Below are 17,038 nucleotides of genomic sequence, written 5' to 3'. Positions count from 1 at the left end.
GCCACAAGGAGATGTAATCAATTATAAGGGGAATAGCACCTTACTTTTCACATGTTTCTTTCAGTTTCTTTAGCTGGCTGTTCTGACATTCCTCTGCTACATCTGTCAACTTCTGAATAAGCTAAAAAAAGAATTCCAAGAAACAGAAATATGCATTTTCAGCAAAACATGAAACATTCATCTAAGTTTCCTCAAACATCCATGTTAAACATGTGAAACTGTTAAACCATTCCCTGATTAATTATCTATGATCAAAAGCAAGTAAACATTCTTATTAGTGCAAACACATTCTTAACTTGCGGACTCCAGGCAGACTTGTCTAAGTCCAACTTACATAGAAACTATGAGTTCTCTGTACATCAAGGTGATGTACTCTGAGAAAATTAAATGTAAAATCAAAAGATTTTTCTTAGATTTTACTCTTGCTATAAATGAGAATATCTGTGATAATTCATAAATGATCACAAACTGAACTTGTGCAATATGAATTACAAGCTGAATTCTTGTTCACTTCAAGGTTCTCTGTGAGTGCTGAAAACATTCCTCTTGCACAGAGTACTATTACATGGAGCAGCCTGGATTTCAGTGTGGTCAGGTGGACAAACATTCATGCATGATAGCTAAGAACGTTAAGCTGTATCCTGATCACACATCACTGGATTCAGAATATCATAGTTGTTGGTGTGAAATTTCATGTGCTGTGCTGGGTCCAATCTTATTTGAGCTGAAGCTGTTAACAAAACCATGCTTGTAGTTGTGATGCTGACGGATGAGGATGCATGGACTGGGCCTCTGTTCAAGTTCAATGAATGGTGAATTAAAGTGGGAAATGGGGCCAATTTCATTTGATCGTGCCTATGGTTTAAGCTGGATTCTATTAAATAATCTTCTCAGGATGATGAACAAGAAAATGGATAATAATGCCTAGCTAGGCTCATCCAGCTTTTCTTTCCTTAGATAAAAGAAGAAAAATACTAAGAATAGGCTCTCCTCTGAAAGAAATCAGAAACAATCTCTCCTCTGCAAGGCAGATTTTATGTGGAACAAATCTTAATTCCAGCATAACTCAGAAGGAAAACTGTCTGAATGTTCTGTGTTAAAAAATGAATTTATCATGACACTACCTAACTGGACAAAGCACAAAATGGGACTTGGCTTTGGGAAAAGCCATTTCCTATTTTGGAATGAGAAATTAACTTACAATATCATCCCAACTATGTGGGTCCGCAACGTTTTGTTCTTATAAAAAGTAAAATCCCTGAGATGCAGCCAACAATTGTTACTGTACCCCTGCGGCACAGGTAACCGTGTCCACGCACTCCTGCTGGAGCTGCTCCTGCTGCGTAACACTGATATGGTTCACGTACAACTGATGATAAACAGCACCGCTTGGGAGCCGCAGTTCTGTGCTACGATCCATGGGAATGAATTTGTGAAAAGGCCTTGCTGAGCGATTTAAATTCATATCACTCTTCTGCCCTGCTTTTTGGATGGCAGGACAGAACAGACAAATCACTTCAGACACCAGCAATGAGGTAAAACATCATATAATAGAAAAAAATTGTGAGACAGGATTGTCTGGAGTTGAGAAACAGTTTGCACTCCCATAACACCCTTTTAAAAATGTTCTCTTCTGCCTGAGAACATCCATCAGCATCAGCTGCCATCTGCCCAAGCTCCTCTATTGCAGCTCAGAGGGCTATGATCTTGCTGCAGTTGTCAGCCAAACTCCAGCTGTAAAAACAAAGTAGCTGGGACTGATGCATGCAAACTATTTCTTCACCATACACAGATTATGTCCTGCATCCCCTTAAAGCATTCGTCTGCGGTAGGAACGCCGTTTGGCAAAACTCTGTGCCCTGGGGAATGTTTGAAGCTATTTTCATTTATTTATTTTCATGCTGTTTGAATTCATTTCCAGTTAATACTGCCTACTTGAGTATTGTACATTTAAGTAAGTGGCAGAACAAAATGGGAACATCAACTAAAAGCTGCAGAAAACTTAGACATATGTAACTAGAGGTAAGGACTCAGTGCCGTAGCATTAATAATAAATCTGTTGCCTTTCTGCCTTCTATCCAAAGCCCTCCAAGTATGTTAGAAGTGTTAGTGACAAAGTGGCACAACAACCCCTTGAAGTAGCAGTGGACCACATGGGAATCAAGATATGAAATGGACTCCAACTGCAAGGAAGCCCCACTTCGTTCTAACATCACACTGCTTTCATTACTAACCCAGAGACCACTAAAGAAAAGCAGATGCCATAAACGTACCAACTTAATGTGCTCTCGTTTCTGGTACTTTTCACTGTAATACTGTTCCTGTCGGAGATTTAGCAGCTGCTGTTGCTGCTTCTCCTTCAGCTCGACTAGCTTCTGGGTCATTTCAGAGTCGAGTGCAGCTAATTCTTGTTCAATAGTTGAAGAACTGTGGTCTGGGCTGCCTGTTTCAGATCTGCAAAGACACACACACACACACACACCAGCTCCAAGTCACTAGGTATGCATGCTCTGCCCCATATTTAAACCCTGTTTTTAAGGTAGCTGGTTACATGTAGTCCATCAAATAAGTTTCTTGGCACCGCATATACAGGAAGAAGATGATTTTAGCTATGGTAAATCCACTAATTTAATCTTAGCAAAGAAAACAGTGCTAATTGTTTTCTAATGGGATATGTATTACTTTTAAACCTCGTATTACAAACCTGCCATGTGGGTGGAACCGGACTTAGTATAAATGAGCTATAAATGAAACTGCCAGGATTTCCTATAAACATGTGCCCATAGAACTTATTTCTCTACTTCCAGGCACATAACTTGAATTTCAGAGCTTCCTAGTCCTCAGCAAAAATGGTAAATGCTAAGTATTTTGGAAACAGAGTCATCCTTGCATATGCTTAGCAATAAATTTAAGAGCATAACTTTACATCTGCATTTATAAAAAGCTTAAAATGGTTAGGAACATCCCTTTATTTGGTATTTTCTCCCCCCTTCAGGAAATGCCATGCATAGCACACACACAAGAAAGTGCTCTATGTATGGACTCCTGACTTCAGGAGGAAACTTAACTTCCCAGTGGGGAATAAACCTCAGAAAGGCAACACATAGGAACAAAGAAAAAATATAAGAAAAAGGCTAAAAAGCAAACACCAAGGACCAGGATTTATTTTTATTTTTTTCCTTAAAATGGAAGGAAGGATAGATGTAATGGTAATGGGAGACACGATGACACTGCTCAACGAAAAAATAAACAAAAAATTGCAAAAGCAGTGTCACTCTCAGGCCAACTGTAAACTAAACCCAAGAAAAATGTTTTTAAAAAAATATGATTATGCTGTGTCTCTGCTTGGCTGCCATGTTTACTGCTGTACTCAGGTGTTAAATCAGTTGCCTGGGAAACCTCAGGAACAGTGCATGAGATGGACAAGACAGCAAAACCTTGAGCAGAGAGGACTGACTGAGAAAAATGAATTTTCTATTCAGAAATTTGCAAAGATTACAATGCAGAGAAAATGCTGCACTGGCTGCCTGTCTTTTCTCACTCAGGTTCAACTTTGCAGCTGCTGTCAATTAGCATAACTTCAACCAAATAACGTGAAGCTGCTTTCATCAGGCTGAGGATACAGACCAAGGTAGCCTATTTGTATCTCTTGTATTATTGTTGTATTTGAATATTCTGCTATGATGTTAAGTGGTATCAGTGTGACAGGTGAGAGTAATTTACATACAGAGCCACAAGACAGCATTAAAGAATATTAAAGTCAGCAAATTATGCCATTATGCTATACGTTTTAAAGTTGACATCTCTTGTATTTTTGGCAAAAAGAAATAAGGCTAAAACAGTAACACTCTGTTAAGGGACATGATCATTAAATAAAAACTTCAGAACTACACCAGCAAAATATCTGTGTTTGTGTTCACTAAAGTTCAACTGTCCCATAGACATTGGCTTTACTGAATCTTTGCCCCATTTTAGACATGGGCATGAAACACTGATTGCTTCTGATCAGAGACAACACATTTTAATGACAATCTGACGCAGAGACTTTGCACTTACAGGTAAATAGCCTCGGTAATAATTTAAAATGGTGAAAATTGCCTTTTCCCTTGGGATGCAGTATTCTATTAAAAGTCTTCTGCTTGAGATAATATGTACTTGCAAGTTTGAAAAGGCCTAAATATGTACTCCTGCTCCTTAAAAATTCAACAACAGATTTTTTAACCTTCAGATTTCTCAGTATCTTCACATGAAACTTCACATCTCTGAAATCACTGTGACAGCTCCCCGTAACAGAATACAGTGTTTTACTGCATAATATCATGAATGATTTATGGTCAGATCATAACAAAATAAAAAACCCAAATCCTTTTTAGTTAAAGAAAGATGAGTCATTTATTCAGTTTGTTCTACTTAAATTTGAATAGAATATGCTAGAGAAAAAGAGGAACAAAACAATATCATACTGTTTTGTCTGCCACTATCTGTCACACACACTTATGATGGAAAATACAATGAATAAAATATCACCGTGTATGCAGCTGACAACCAGTCATTAAGGGATTTTAACAAATTCAAGTGTAGAACCCAGAGGCCTGAAAACTGGCAACAGTTAAGGCCACCTGAACATACATATTTTATGAGTACTAAGCTCTTACTAAGCCAAAAGACATTCTGTCATTGGCCAAACATAAATGAGTAAGCTCCTTCCCAGGGACAAGATATGGCCTGAATCTTGGTCACTTACAATTAGAGGTACTATCAACAAGGGTAGTAGCTAGAGCTTGCTCACACCTTTTTTCTCCAATGGTCTCCTACCAAAACAGTATCCAGTTGTTTTTTTTAATGCTCATTCAACATCTTCATGTTCAAGATCTGCATCTATATCAATTTTATGCAAAAGTTAAAAGGCTTTTGTGGTTATCTAATTACTTTAAAGAAACAGATTATGTTAGAATGAGAAAGCTGCTCTAATGGGAGAAGGAAAAATTTAGGAGGGTACTCATTAATGATAATTATTATTCAGTTTTAATAGTATTAGACACTGATTGTACCTACATGTGCATACGTTTTGCCAAGAGTTAAGAAAGTTCTTTAGTAATGTAAAGTTCCTTTCCATATGAATAAGATGAAAAATGTGGAAAGATTAACAAGACCCAACAGTGTTTGCATTTCAAACTGATAATTGCAAATGCAACTCTCTTTTGTTATCTGAACAAATAATAAAAATGATATCAGCAAACACAAAGAGATGAGCTACAGTGCAATGCAAGACTGAGAAAGAGACGTAGCACAGAAGGGATGTGCATGCAGGGGCAAAGCCAGTCAATCATTAAGAGATTCCCAAGCGGTGTGAATCAATTATCATTTAAACTACAGTCAGATGTTAATAACTGGCAGGTATTTCTTTCACCTAACTACACATGTGATGTTTTTTTAGTGTAGTATGAGTTTTCTTTCTAGGGCTCTAACTTGTAGACAATGGTCTCCATCCAAAAATTCAGAATATCCATTCTAATCACAAATAACATGAGGACTAGATATTGTTTCTGTTTTGAAACTGGAATCTTGCTCCACCACCAGGCAGCACACTGTGGTGGCCCAAAGGGAACCGCTGCTCAATATGGGCAATATGACTATGTGTGCTGGCTGCAAAACTTTCTCCTCGCTTGATAAAAGGTGCTACATTATGATGTGTGGGGCAAGTTTTCAATGAACTGACACCCCTTATCCTAAAGGAGGTCAAGCATGTGAGACAGTGGGGTGCTCTGATAAAATGTGCTGCAGTTGACCTGAGTAGGAAACTAAAATACATTATCCAGATAGGGTTTCAGTTCTTTGATGTCTCAGTCTGATTCCTGAACTGCCCCTAGTATGTAGGGAAAGCCCAATCTCACTGCTTGTGATTAAGTTTACTGCCTAACCATTGGCTCATGTTGCCAGTATAGCTGAAGCACCTACTACCCACAACAGAGGACTACAGGAAGTCCCAAGATAAATACTGTATGAATTTGTTTACAGGAAAAGAGGTATAAAATTGTGAATGACTTATCTGGCTTCTAGCAGAGAATCACTGTATCTTAGAGAGGGCCTTTTTCTTTCTGCTGATTTCCATGTCAAAACACCTGACTTCATTTTATCTAGGAATATTTCAACTTTTGATTTTTTTCCCCTGAGATCTAATGTCACCTCCATTAATTGTCTATCATAAAAGAAGAAGTAAATATATCTGATGTCAAAGACAGGAAAGCTGCATTTAACATACTTTTTCTTACTGTCTCTTTTTGCTGTTTTTTCTAAAACTGCTCTTCGTCGCAGGTAGTCATTTTGGATTTCATTATACTTTGCAGTGTGCTCTTTGATAAGATCAGTGGTTTTCTTGTGGTGCCTCTTTACAAGGTCCTTCATTTCCTTGTAGTGCTTCTTCTGAAGCTTTACAAACGACTTCTGTTGTTTTAGCTCCTCAATAGTCTGTGCTTCCACTTCTACAATGATAATAACAAAAGCCACTTCAATTTTCTAATAACATATGATTTCAATCAGAGAAATCAAAACCAGCAGGAATGAAACAAAGCATGCTTTCTTACTGCTGGTAAGTGAAATGTGTTAGCTTAAGCTAACCAAGTAGACTTCTCTGAAAATAAGCTAACTAGATTGAAAACACTGTGGCAAATTTAATTAAGAGTAGGAAATGAGTCAAAAATTTAGAACAGCAGTATGTCCAGCAAAATAAAAAACGTACTTTTTTTTTCCCCTCAAACCCTTTCAGATGCAAAAGATTCATATCAGCCTGACATATAACATCATCACCTTACAAAGGTATGGTCACTGTTCTTTTTTGTAAGCACTACGTCAACACTTCAGGTCTTCCTTCTCTCTGGATGGGCTACTTAACATATTAATGCCTAAAACCCCTTTACAAACAGCATTGCAGCACCTGCTCCTCTGCTTTGACCTGCGCACTGGCTGGAAGCAGCTGTCTCAGTACCATCATGGCTATCCAACAGATTTCACTTCTCCTGTGATGCACCAGGAGGGTGATGGACAGCTGTCTGCCAGTCTGGCAAGGCATCAGAAGCTAAATGCCAAGAACTGTACTCCAGAGCTGTCACTGAGAATAGCAGCTATCTGAGGATGTCCTGCTTGGTGAACCAAGCTCAGAGTTCAAGCTTGGTGTCTGCTAGTCTGACCTGCATAAGCTCACCCCAAATCAGCAACTGCAACAAAAAAAGGTGACGGGCCAGACTGAAGACACCTTCCCAGATCTCACAACAGATTGAGTATATAGAAATGTTGGAAAATGACTTGAAAATAATGAGTTAGGAGATTTGCAATCTAAAATATGTCTCCAAGCTGAAGGATGTGACTCCCAGCTGCACAGCAGGACTCTATCTGACAGGCCAGTTTGCTTAATGCAACAGAATAATTTCAGTTTTGTATGAGTGATAGGAAGGATACAAGGCTAATGGAGATAAAATCATTTCACCACTAATCATAAGAGTAATAGCACATTTAGCTTCTGTTCTGAGCATAATGCTGTTTTTTGTCTGCATTAGATGTAAACATTGTGCCTATGAGAATGCAATAATAGAATAATGTTTAAAAATTCCATGTTGGCACCTGATGGTGATCTCATGAAGCACGTGTTCAAACATTGAATAACTTCTTAGCTGAGGAAGAAGATATGGTAAGTGTATTTTCTATGAGTTATTGCAGTCACAATCATTCAAACAAATGTTTAAGTCAGATGGCCCATTTCATTAAAAATACATGTATATTTCCATTGACAAAAAAGTGTATCCTTTATATAATGTAAGCTGTATATTTAATACCTGTGAGGACACTCTGAATAAGATCTTCTGTCTTTGCAGGTGCTTTTACCGAACCTAGAGGTAAAAGAGACGACCGATATAAATTCTTTTAAAACAACCACCATTCCTGTGCCACTAGACTGCATATTTAAACATGGCATGTGACGCAGGATACATGCTGAAACAAGCATTTATTAATCATTTGAGAAAACACATCTTGAATAGAAGCAACACAAAACAACACCAATCCTGTGAACTAACACAAAAAGGTAATCTAAAAACCCTCCTGAGCATCCTTGTTTTACTTATGAGGTGGGTGCCATTGAATTCACTGATATGACTCACATGAGTCATTTAAGTGGTGGTAATAGGCTGATGGTTAGTACAACTGACCTATATTATGATGACAGTGCAAAATATCTGTACACAAGATGAGTCCAGCTCCTTGGAAGTCAGATGGATCATGCCTATGAAGACTACATTCATTAAATTATATACAATGTGATTTAACAAGCATTTATTATATGAGATACATCAATATGGAATACATAAGTATGAAAACCTGTATTTTGTGCATGGAATAAGATGTAACTACTTGCATAAATATAGCATATTTGTAAAAACAATTTAAAGAAATTCCTTCACTTGCAATCACAAAAAAGCACTAGCAAACTTTCTTGCTTGCAATGAACTTCAATTCCACCACAAAACCAACTCTTAAATACAAGGTACTTGTATGACTGAAGAGTGGCCCCTAACAGCAGGGTGGGAAAATGTCCACCCATTATATAAAAAACAAGTAAACAAACAAACAAGAAAACACCAAAGACCCTTTGTTCTCGAAATGCAAAGCACGTGAAAAATGATCTACATTTCTTTTGAAAAGACGGTGTCTTCTTTTATTGTTTTGCTTGTGTTGTTTGTGTGGTTATTGTTATGTTTGTTTTTTGTTTTTACCTGGTGTTGGTTGGCTATGGACAACCTGAGTTGCTGGTTTCGGTGTAAGAGAGGCAATGCAATTTACTCCATTTTCTGCTGGTGTTGGCCTAGGTTCATTGTTAGCTTCAGATGGTGCATCTCCATGGTCCACCTGAAAATATGAAATGATTTACATTACTCTCTCCAATTAACAGAATTGAAAATTTCCAGATGTGATTTACCCTATTTTTCAATAATATTATGTAGATGTTACACATAAATCATTCTAATAGGGAAAAAAAGGTATCTTTAAGAGACCCAGTAATCCAGGTAGTTCATTTTTGCAGGGCAAATTTCAGGAAGAAATAGAGCGTGTATTATTCTGTAGAAGTATTTTCATTTTAAGTTGATATAACTCATCAGGGACATTTTTCAGTACAGTATGTATTAGCTGCACCAGATGTGAAATCTGTATTTTATTGAAAAGTATTGTTGTCTGCCATAAAACCTTTCTAGATGTAATGTAGAAGGTGGCAAGAAAACGCTACTCAGATCCCTGCTGTGAGCAAAATGTGAATACAAAATTACTTTTAAATTTCTTACAAACACAGTACTATCATTATTCACTGTTCTTACAGCACAGAGACATACTTCTGATTCCCAAGATCTTACATTCTTGTAATTACACTCCAAGGATAATATGTAAACAGTACCTCCATCCTGCTGCATAAATACTTCTGTGGTATCCAAATATTTAAGCATTTTCTACAATCTTTTCTTTCTTTCCAGTTTCCCAAAAGCTCAGGCTTACTATGCATTGAACATCTTGTAATTTTCCTTGTGGCCAACAATTTGTAAATGACAAGCAAGCACCCAGTGCTTAGCAAACAGAAGGTCATTGAAAGCAATTTTTATTTTGAAATGGCCAAGCCCCCCTTCTTGCTGTCCCTGCAAGGGGCCAGTTGCCATGGTGTCTCAGGGTAGTCTTGGATTTGTTCCTTCAGCTGCTCCCATTTCACTCTTTGATGGTAATCACATTACATGCAGAGGCAGGATACCACAGTTGTTTTTTTTTTTTTCCCTTGATTACTCTACACTAGCAAAATATCAGCCTGCACTGCATCAATAGAAGCAAAATACATTTTGATCTATTTTGTGCTGCTCCTGCTGCTGATTTCCTTCATCTTGGTCTTGACAACGTAGTCTAAATTGCAAAAGGATTTCCGTCTCAACAGCCTATTTCTACCAAAATTATAGGAGGGAGATACCCCAGTCAGAAACATGATGCAATTGAAAACCAATGCCAAAAACTTTATTTATCTCAAGTGGGAATTACTGCAATAAAACAATGAAGAACATGACCTAGCCAATGTTTATGACAGTAGAACAATGTGCCTGGCAAAAGCTGTAGCTGTGACCAACGCTTAGAGACATGGGTATCCCCCTTGATTCCCCTTAAAATATATTCCTCACAGGATGCTATTCATTAGTTAGATATAAAATAAAAATACTATACAGATCATCAACACTTAATAGAATCCCTATTTTCTAACAAGTTACTGCGCCAAAAGTCATTGCTTGGAAAATGGGTATTATCTTCTTTGTGACTAGTTTGTATGTGGTATGAAATGCTGCATTACGGATTGTTGAGAAGCTATTAATATAGCCTGTCGGTTCTGGACACAAAACATCTGTTTCCAGAAACTAAAGCAGAAATGCGAGACAGGATCAGGAAGTGAATAAAGAGTTATTTTCACTGCATCAAGCAATCTAATCTCATTAAAAAGCACTTTCTTTTCTCATAATTCATCACACAGAATGCTAAAGCAAACATGATTTTCCCTTAGTGGAGAATATTTTAGGCTCTTTTTAAAGATGATGCAATCCAGCCTTAGAATTTATAGTTTTAATATTCACAGAAAATGGTTTATATTCCACATGTTGCCATGTCTTTTGCAAGACAGTATTTTTACTATGTAGAAAGAGCCATGCTCATACAGATACATATCTATATGGTATTTTTTTTTACTTCTGCAGAGAAAAGAGCCTGCAATGGATTGGGATTGAGAGATCCTCCTCTGGTATTGAGTGTATCTGTGCTGCACTGCTAGACTAGGTGGACAGTTTTGAAGTTGGTTTGTTTCTATCCTTGGCGAAGTATAAGCAAGTCCCTCTACAGAACTGTCAGATCAACATAATTTCCATTATTGTAACTTGATCTGACCATCATAATTTACAAAATAATGGCTGCGTCTTCATTTTAAATAGTGGTATCACATATGCTAAGTGCAGCTGCTCTCCTAGAGATTTTTTTATTTATTTTCTCCATCAAATTTTTTTTTTTCTTTAATTAAAGGAGCCAACTGGACTGATTACACGCATTTGATTTACATCCAGGCACACAAAACAATAGTTTCTATTTCAACACTGCTTTATGGGCAGAGACAGCAGATCCAATGCTCTGCTGCTTCTCCTGTCATTAACAAGCCCACGAGGCCTCCAGAATAAATTGCATGCAGCCCCAGGGACATTACAGCAGCAGGGACAGCTGAAAAGCATTTTACTCTGGGTAGCTTCTCCTAGATCCCTAAACACTTCTGCACCCATAACTGTGGGGATGAAAATATATGAGCCAGTTACATCAATCTGTCTTAAACTGGGATTAATTCATCACCAGAAACTACCAGCTGCAAATTTCTGCATAGCTCATTCACTTTGTCTATAAAGGTTTGTCCATAAAGGGCAGGGGAAGAGAAGGCAACCTTCACTACCTGTATGCTCATAGAAATACACTGTGCATAATAAGTATAGCTAAAAATGCAAAACATACATTTCATGTATTGCAATGCTTCCATTCTGCAAAGTCCTGTCTGCAATAAGAGCTCTTCTAAGACCTGGCTGGAAAGCAGGACTTGGAAGTTATGAACTGACCAGAAAGCTCAAGGTAGGAATTCATGTTACACTCATAATGGGAACACTGCAAAACTAATATAGAATAGACACTGTAAATTTTATCAGTTCTTCAGCATTCTTCTTATTTGTTATTAACAGGCAGTATAATTTGAGGCTTAAAGAAAGGCTAATTTATTCACTTAAACAATTCACTCTTAGATATCTGATTTGACTACTTCTTTGTGTAAGAGGTCTGAACAATTTTTGAGATGCAGCTTAAACTTCTAGGCAGCAAAAAAAAAAAAAAAAAAACACACAAAAAACTCAGTTTTTCCTCTGATAGCTGCAAGAACTCAGCTCAGATAAATAAATGTGTGTGAGAAGAGGGAAAAGGGTGTGGGGAGTTAGAATCTGTGCTTGGAGGTAGCACAGCTTTGGACACATTAACGTTAATAGTGTGTAGATTTGAAACTGCGTATAGGAAAATTGAATCCTGGTGTACTTCTGTGTACATATCTGGCAAACATACTCGGAATCATTTAGCTATGTTGCCAGTTAATGTAATTATTAACTACTGTGATTCTTGTGGGTCAGTGTAAGTGAACAAATCATTCAGCCCTGCCAACTGATGAAGAAAATATCAGATAAAATGATCAAGCAACTCAAGATTTCCAAGCACAGCCCGATTGCCAAATACCTTACCTAGAATGAGAGTTTATAAATAGAAAGTAACAATGCCGTACTTAGATTGCAACTTAAAGTGGCACTTTTGTACCTGTCCCTTGCTACTTCGTGTAATTGAATGGTTATATATTTTTAGTAAATGCACCACTGCAATCATTACAGTTTTCTTTTAAAAAAAATATTTCTCTGCTACTCCAAAACAAGCTCCTTTATCCTATGAGCTTTCCAGCTCCTTGACACATGGTAACACTACCTAAGTGCTACAATTCAACTTTCAATCTTCTCATTTGCTTTAGAAGATATTCTGTGACAGAGTTTTCTGCATATAAGCCTGTACAAACCAGAGGAATCTGTACTTTTTCAAAAGTAAAAATGACCTCTAAGGTATTTAAAGGATTATGTTAAAAAAAGACTTTGCTATTAAAATAGAATCTCATGTGTAGAGCGTCCTAGATAACTGTCTAAGATACTACTGAGCATTTCACATTGTCCTCATTCAGCCGAACTTGTGACACTGCACAAAGAGTAAATTGTTGGCCACTGAATTGTAATGACTTTCACTCATTTGGTCTGCTTTGGGAATGTATTCTTGGTTACAAAATCTAGTTCAATGAGGCTTTGCACATCTGAGAATTGAAGAAGACAGTCACTATACATCAGGGCAGTTTAGGATTATAAAGTATTTCTGCATCTTTGCTAGAGACCTGTAGAGAGTGCCTTTTGATTCACATGATGTGCCTTACATCTGACACAAGCAATCTTTCAAATACAACGTAGATATTTTCAAACAATGCTAGAAGATGTTCCAGTGACAATACCTGGAACAGAGACACAGAACATTTGGATGAACATAATGTTTATTGGAAACAAAAGCTAAACTGTCAGTACTCTTAAGTATGCTCAAAATTACATCTGTGCATTTGTATGTACAACTTCTCCGATTCTGCAGAAAATTAGGGTTTAAAGGTCAGTCCTTAGGTAACTGTATATATCCAGATACCTAACAACTGAAACTATGGTTCTCATAGCTTTAAGTTAAACTAGAATAGGTCTGAATACTTAGCTGCATTATGCTCTCCTCCCTCTTCATGTCTCTTTCTAAGATCTATGCAGGGCTGGATCAGGTGACCTCCAAAGACCCTTTCCAATCTAAATTACTGTATGATTATACTGGGTCTCTTTAGGGTATGTTTAGAGAGCGTATAGAGACATCAGAATTTGTGAGATTTCAATGGTTCTGAACAGAATAAGCTCTCAAGAAACAAAGTGCTATAAAACAGAGCTTGAAATTCTAAAAAAAAAATAAAAATCTAATACTTTCAGGAAAAGCTGTTGATACAGAGTTGTCATTTTCTAAGGGTAACTTCGTCATCACACTGGGAAACAACAGGCAATGACTTAAGATGGTTTAATTTACTACACAAGAAGCCTACATATCAGCAAAAACCTAACATGTTTTTCCATTTAGCATTCAGTGTTTCTTTACCCCCCAAACAGTAATTTGCACCATGCACAACATACTGTCTGCAGCACAAAGCTACTCTGTTGTAACACATCCTAGTCTCATTGAGAGACGTTTGTAGGTGCTTAAGTGATCAACACATGCAATCCCCAGGGACTTTCAATATTTGTCTTATTAAGAGAAGCAGGTGCTTTTAAATATTGTAACATACTTTGCAGAGATTATGAAACCTCCCTTACCTCTTTCTTTACCTCTTCTTCATCTTCTAGAGTCAGTGCTGCCAATTGCTTAGCTCTCTGCTCCATCAAGTTTACATATCTGATTGGATTGGATAAGGCCTCAATCACATCTAGAAATAACACAAATACATCAGTTCCAAACCCCTTATGTTATGCACTCCTCAGGCTTTAAGAAGCTGTATTTTTCTGTATTTTTCCTACAGATCTGCTGCTGACTGATACACCTAGGTCCTAGAAACATTAGTGACAGAGAGTATGATGATGGTATGATGATGGTATCATCATGCACTAGTACTCTAATGTGAACTCTGATTTTCTGCTTGGGTCATGTCAATGTGCATTTTTGTGAATATGGTGGTTTATGATGGACGTTCAAAGCTTCCAGCGTCAGCCAGCTTGGATCCTACTTCATATGAGGTACAAAGAGGAGCATTAGTAAAAATTATGTTGTTTAAAAAATAAAAAACAACTATATGGAATATATATATATATAATAAACTGAAGATGCATAGCATAGTCTTTTAAACCTATCCTGGTTTAAAGCTGATTCCAAAATACAGTACTCTATATTAAGCACAACACTCTCCTCTGCTCCTCTCCTTAGGGAACAACCATATCACATAAGCAAAGTGTCATCTGTGTTTTAGTGGCAAATGCCTGACTTTTTCCCTCCTATAGAGTTATACAGAATCTGCTTAAAAGAGAAGAGTTAGCCCTAATCCTAAACCCCAGGAAGACAGCTATAAATCAAGCCATCTTGTATGAGTAATGAGACATAATGATCCAATCAGGTGCACAGGTTTCTTCACAGGACTGTTATCCCCAAATGGCAAGTTGTCTACCATCCATTAATTTTGAATTTCAATTAACCTTTACATTCTTTAGCAGAAAATTTTCACAGAATTACCTGCGTAAGTATCAGGTACATAGTCTTTGACCTCTATGTACACAAAGAGAGCTGGCAACGTCAAAGGTTGGTTCCTCTCATTCCTCAAACAGATGTAGTGATAGCCTGTAAAATAAAAAAGAACCAGTTCAGAGCATAAACTCCTCCACAGGTACATCCATTGTAATTGTGTTATCATTTGTTATTTATACTTTGGCTCCAACTGAGCCAGCAGCACTAGGGACTTCTGGTAGGGAAAGATTTACTTGAAGGATTTTAAAGAGAAGAATACAAAGGGCCATTAGAAAGTTTCGTGATGCTGCAGTTTAAAGTAGTATTTGCATGTTATTTTCACATCTCTGAGTAACACTAAACACTGTCATTAAAATAATTTTGGATGCATTCTATTTTATTACTTTTGGCTGGGTTGGTTTGTTTGTTTCATAGCTCTTATTTTTGTTTTCTAAAAACATAGCTGGTTGTCCTGTAAGAATAAGGGTATGGTGTTACAGCACAGATTAGCCAAGTTAAGGTGAGGTATCACAGATGGGGCAGCCCCAAGCCCCTTCTGCTAGCCACTGACCACCCACTCCTGCTCCTTGTCTTGTGCACTGACACATGCCTGACTTTGTGGATAGGCAGTTCAACAACCTAAATTCCATAAAAAGCAACTTTCAGAAACCGCAAGGAATCTTCCCCTCAGTTTAGCTCCCCCAAATGCCTCACCATAAGGTCAGACATGTATTAATGCCAATTTAAAAACAGTGGTGGGAGTGCACAGGTAGGAATGGAAGAAATGGACTTTCAGTCCCATCAAACTGTCACAGCTTTGGAGTGTTGCAAAGCTGCATCCTCTGCCTCACAGATCACACATGCCTCCCACACCATGGCTGAAGCTGGTGTCCTAAGGGATGATTACAGAGTCGCATGTACTGGTAGTGGCTGGACACAAGTCACCAGCAGGATGTGCTTATCTGGGGGGATCCTCAGTTGGCTGATATGAGAAACTTCCTCTGAAAGTAACAGCTAAATTGTTGCTTTGGGAATAGTGAAAATTCTATGGATTTTGTGACAGTACAATATAGTTTTCAGTAATGTCTCAGAAAAGACTTAAATTATGTATTACAAAGGTTTCTCAGTTCCTTCTAGCTCCTCCAGCAAATTTTCAGCACGTACACAAACTAAAATCAACATGCTGTTCTCCATCACATGCTGTAAACTAATGCTTACTGGAGTCAAAAGGACTGAAGAAAAGGCCTGCAGATAAAAGCTCTCAAAAGTGCTCATATGATTTAACACAGTGGCCTCTATTCGGAAAAGCACAAACCTAAAAACACATACATGATTTAGTGCTCTGCTGAAGGGACTCTGTGCCACATGAAGGGTAAGTGCCACAGAAGGGGATCAGCTGTGGTAAGAGCTCACTTCCACCAGATGAGGGAAATCCTTCATAACTGCCTTTCTTCTCTCCCATAAGCTGTCTTCCTCTGGAGCTCAGCAGATCCTCCATGAAGCGATTTTATCCACTAACTCAGCAGAAAATATACCTGGCATAAAAATGTAGAATTTTCTGCTGGGTTGATTATCTGAGCTCGCTCACAAAAAGGTGTGGAGGTAGGCAGAGCTGACACAACAGAATAGCCAGGAGATGTGGGGCTATCAGACTGGAGAGAGGAGAGAGGGAGAAGGGAAGGAGAAACAAAAACTGCTGAGGAAATCCTGGAGCAATGGATGCCCAGCAGTCACCTTCATCTAGCTTGTCTGTGCTCACAGTGAAGCCACATGACCCACACCAGCTAAGGGACTGGTGAGACAGTAAGTGAAGGGACTGATTTAGACAGCACCTTAGCTCAGGTCTCCAGAAATAACAAGAACAAATGCTAGATACAGGGATGCGAGTTTTGTGCTCTTAAACTGTGAGTGAAGCTAGGAGCATGTTTATGGCCCCTAATTTAGGTTCCTCTTGTCATACAAGATGATTTCGAGTTAAGTGGACTAATACGCAATAATAATATGTTTTCTAAAAAATCAGCAATCAATATTCAAGTCATTTCGGGCTGATTTAAAGGTTTTGTAGATCTACAACAGCTTGCAAACAGGTCACTTGATGTATGTATGTAAAAATTAGGCTAGAGGTGCATGTTTTGCT

The 17,038-nt window shown here is 37.9% G+C and overlaps 1 protein-coding gene across 2 annotated transcripts in view; it reads right to left on the bottom strand.

Moving 5' to 3' along the window:
- Window positions 1-17,038, bottom strand: part of PLCB1 (phospholipase C beta 1) — a 370,971-nt gene that overhangs the window by 63,344 nt on the left and 290,589 nt on the right. For both annotated transcript variants that reach the window (XM_032184566.1, XM_032184565.1), the window contains exons 22-28: window positions 14,911-15,015; window positions 14,004-14,113; window positions 8,766-8,898; window positions 7,830-7,883; window positions 6,263-6,482; window positions 2,274-2,454; window positions 45-121 (exon numbers count right to left, since the gene is read on the bottom strand). In XM_032184566.1, the coding sequence (XP_032040457.1) occupies window positions 45-121; window positions 2,274-2,454; window positions 6,263-6,482; window positions 7,830-7,883; window positions 8,766-8,898; window positions 14,004-14,113; window positions 14,911-15,015 (880 nt within the window). The remainder of the gene's footprint in view (window positions 1-44; window positions 122-2,273; window positions 2,455-6,262; window positions 6,483-7,829; window positions 7,884-8,765; window positions 8,899-14,003; window positions 14,114-14,910; window positions 15,016-17,038) is intronic.

Source organism: Aythya fuligula, chromosome 3 (assembly GCF_009819795.1).
Source record: "Aythya fuligula isolate bAytFul2 chromosome 3, bAytFul2.pri, whole genome shotgun sequence".
Classification (NCBI taxonomy): domain Eukaryota; kingdom Metazoa; phylum Chordata; class Aves; order Anseriformes; family Anatidae; genus Aythya; species Aythya fuligula.
This window is presented reverse-complemented; position numbering and strand designations above follow the sequence as displayed.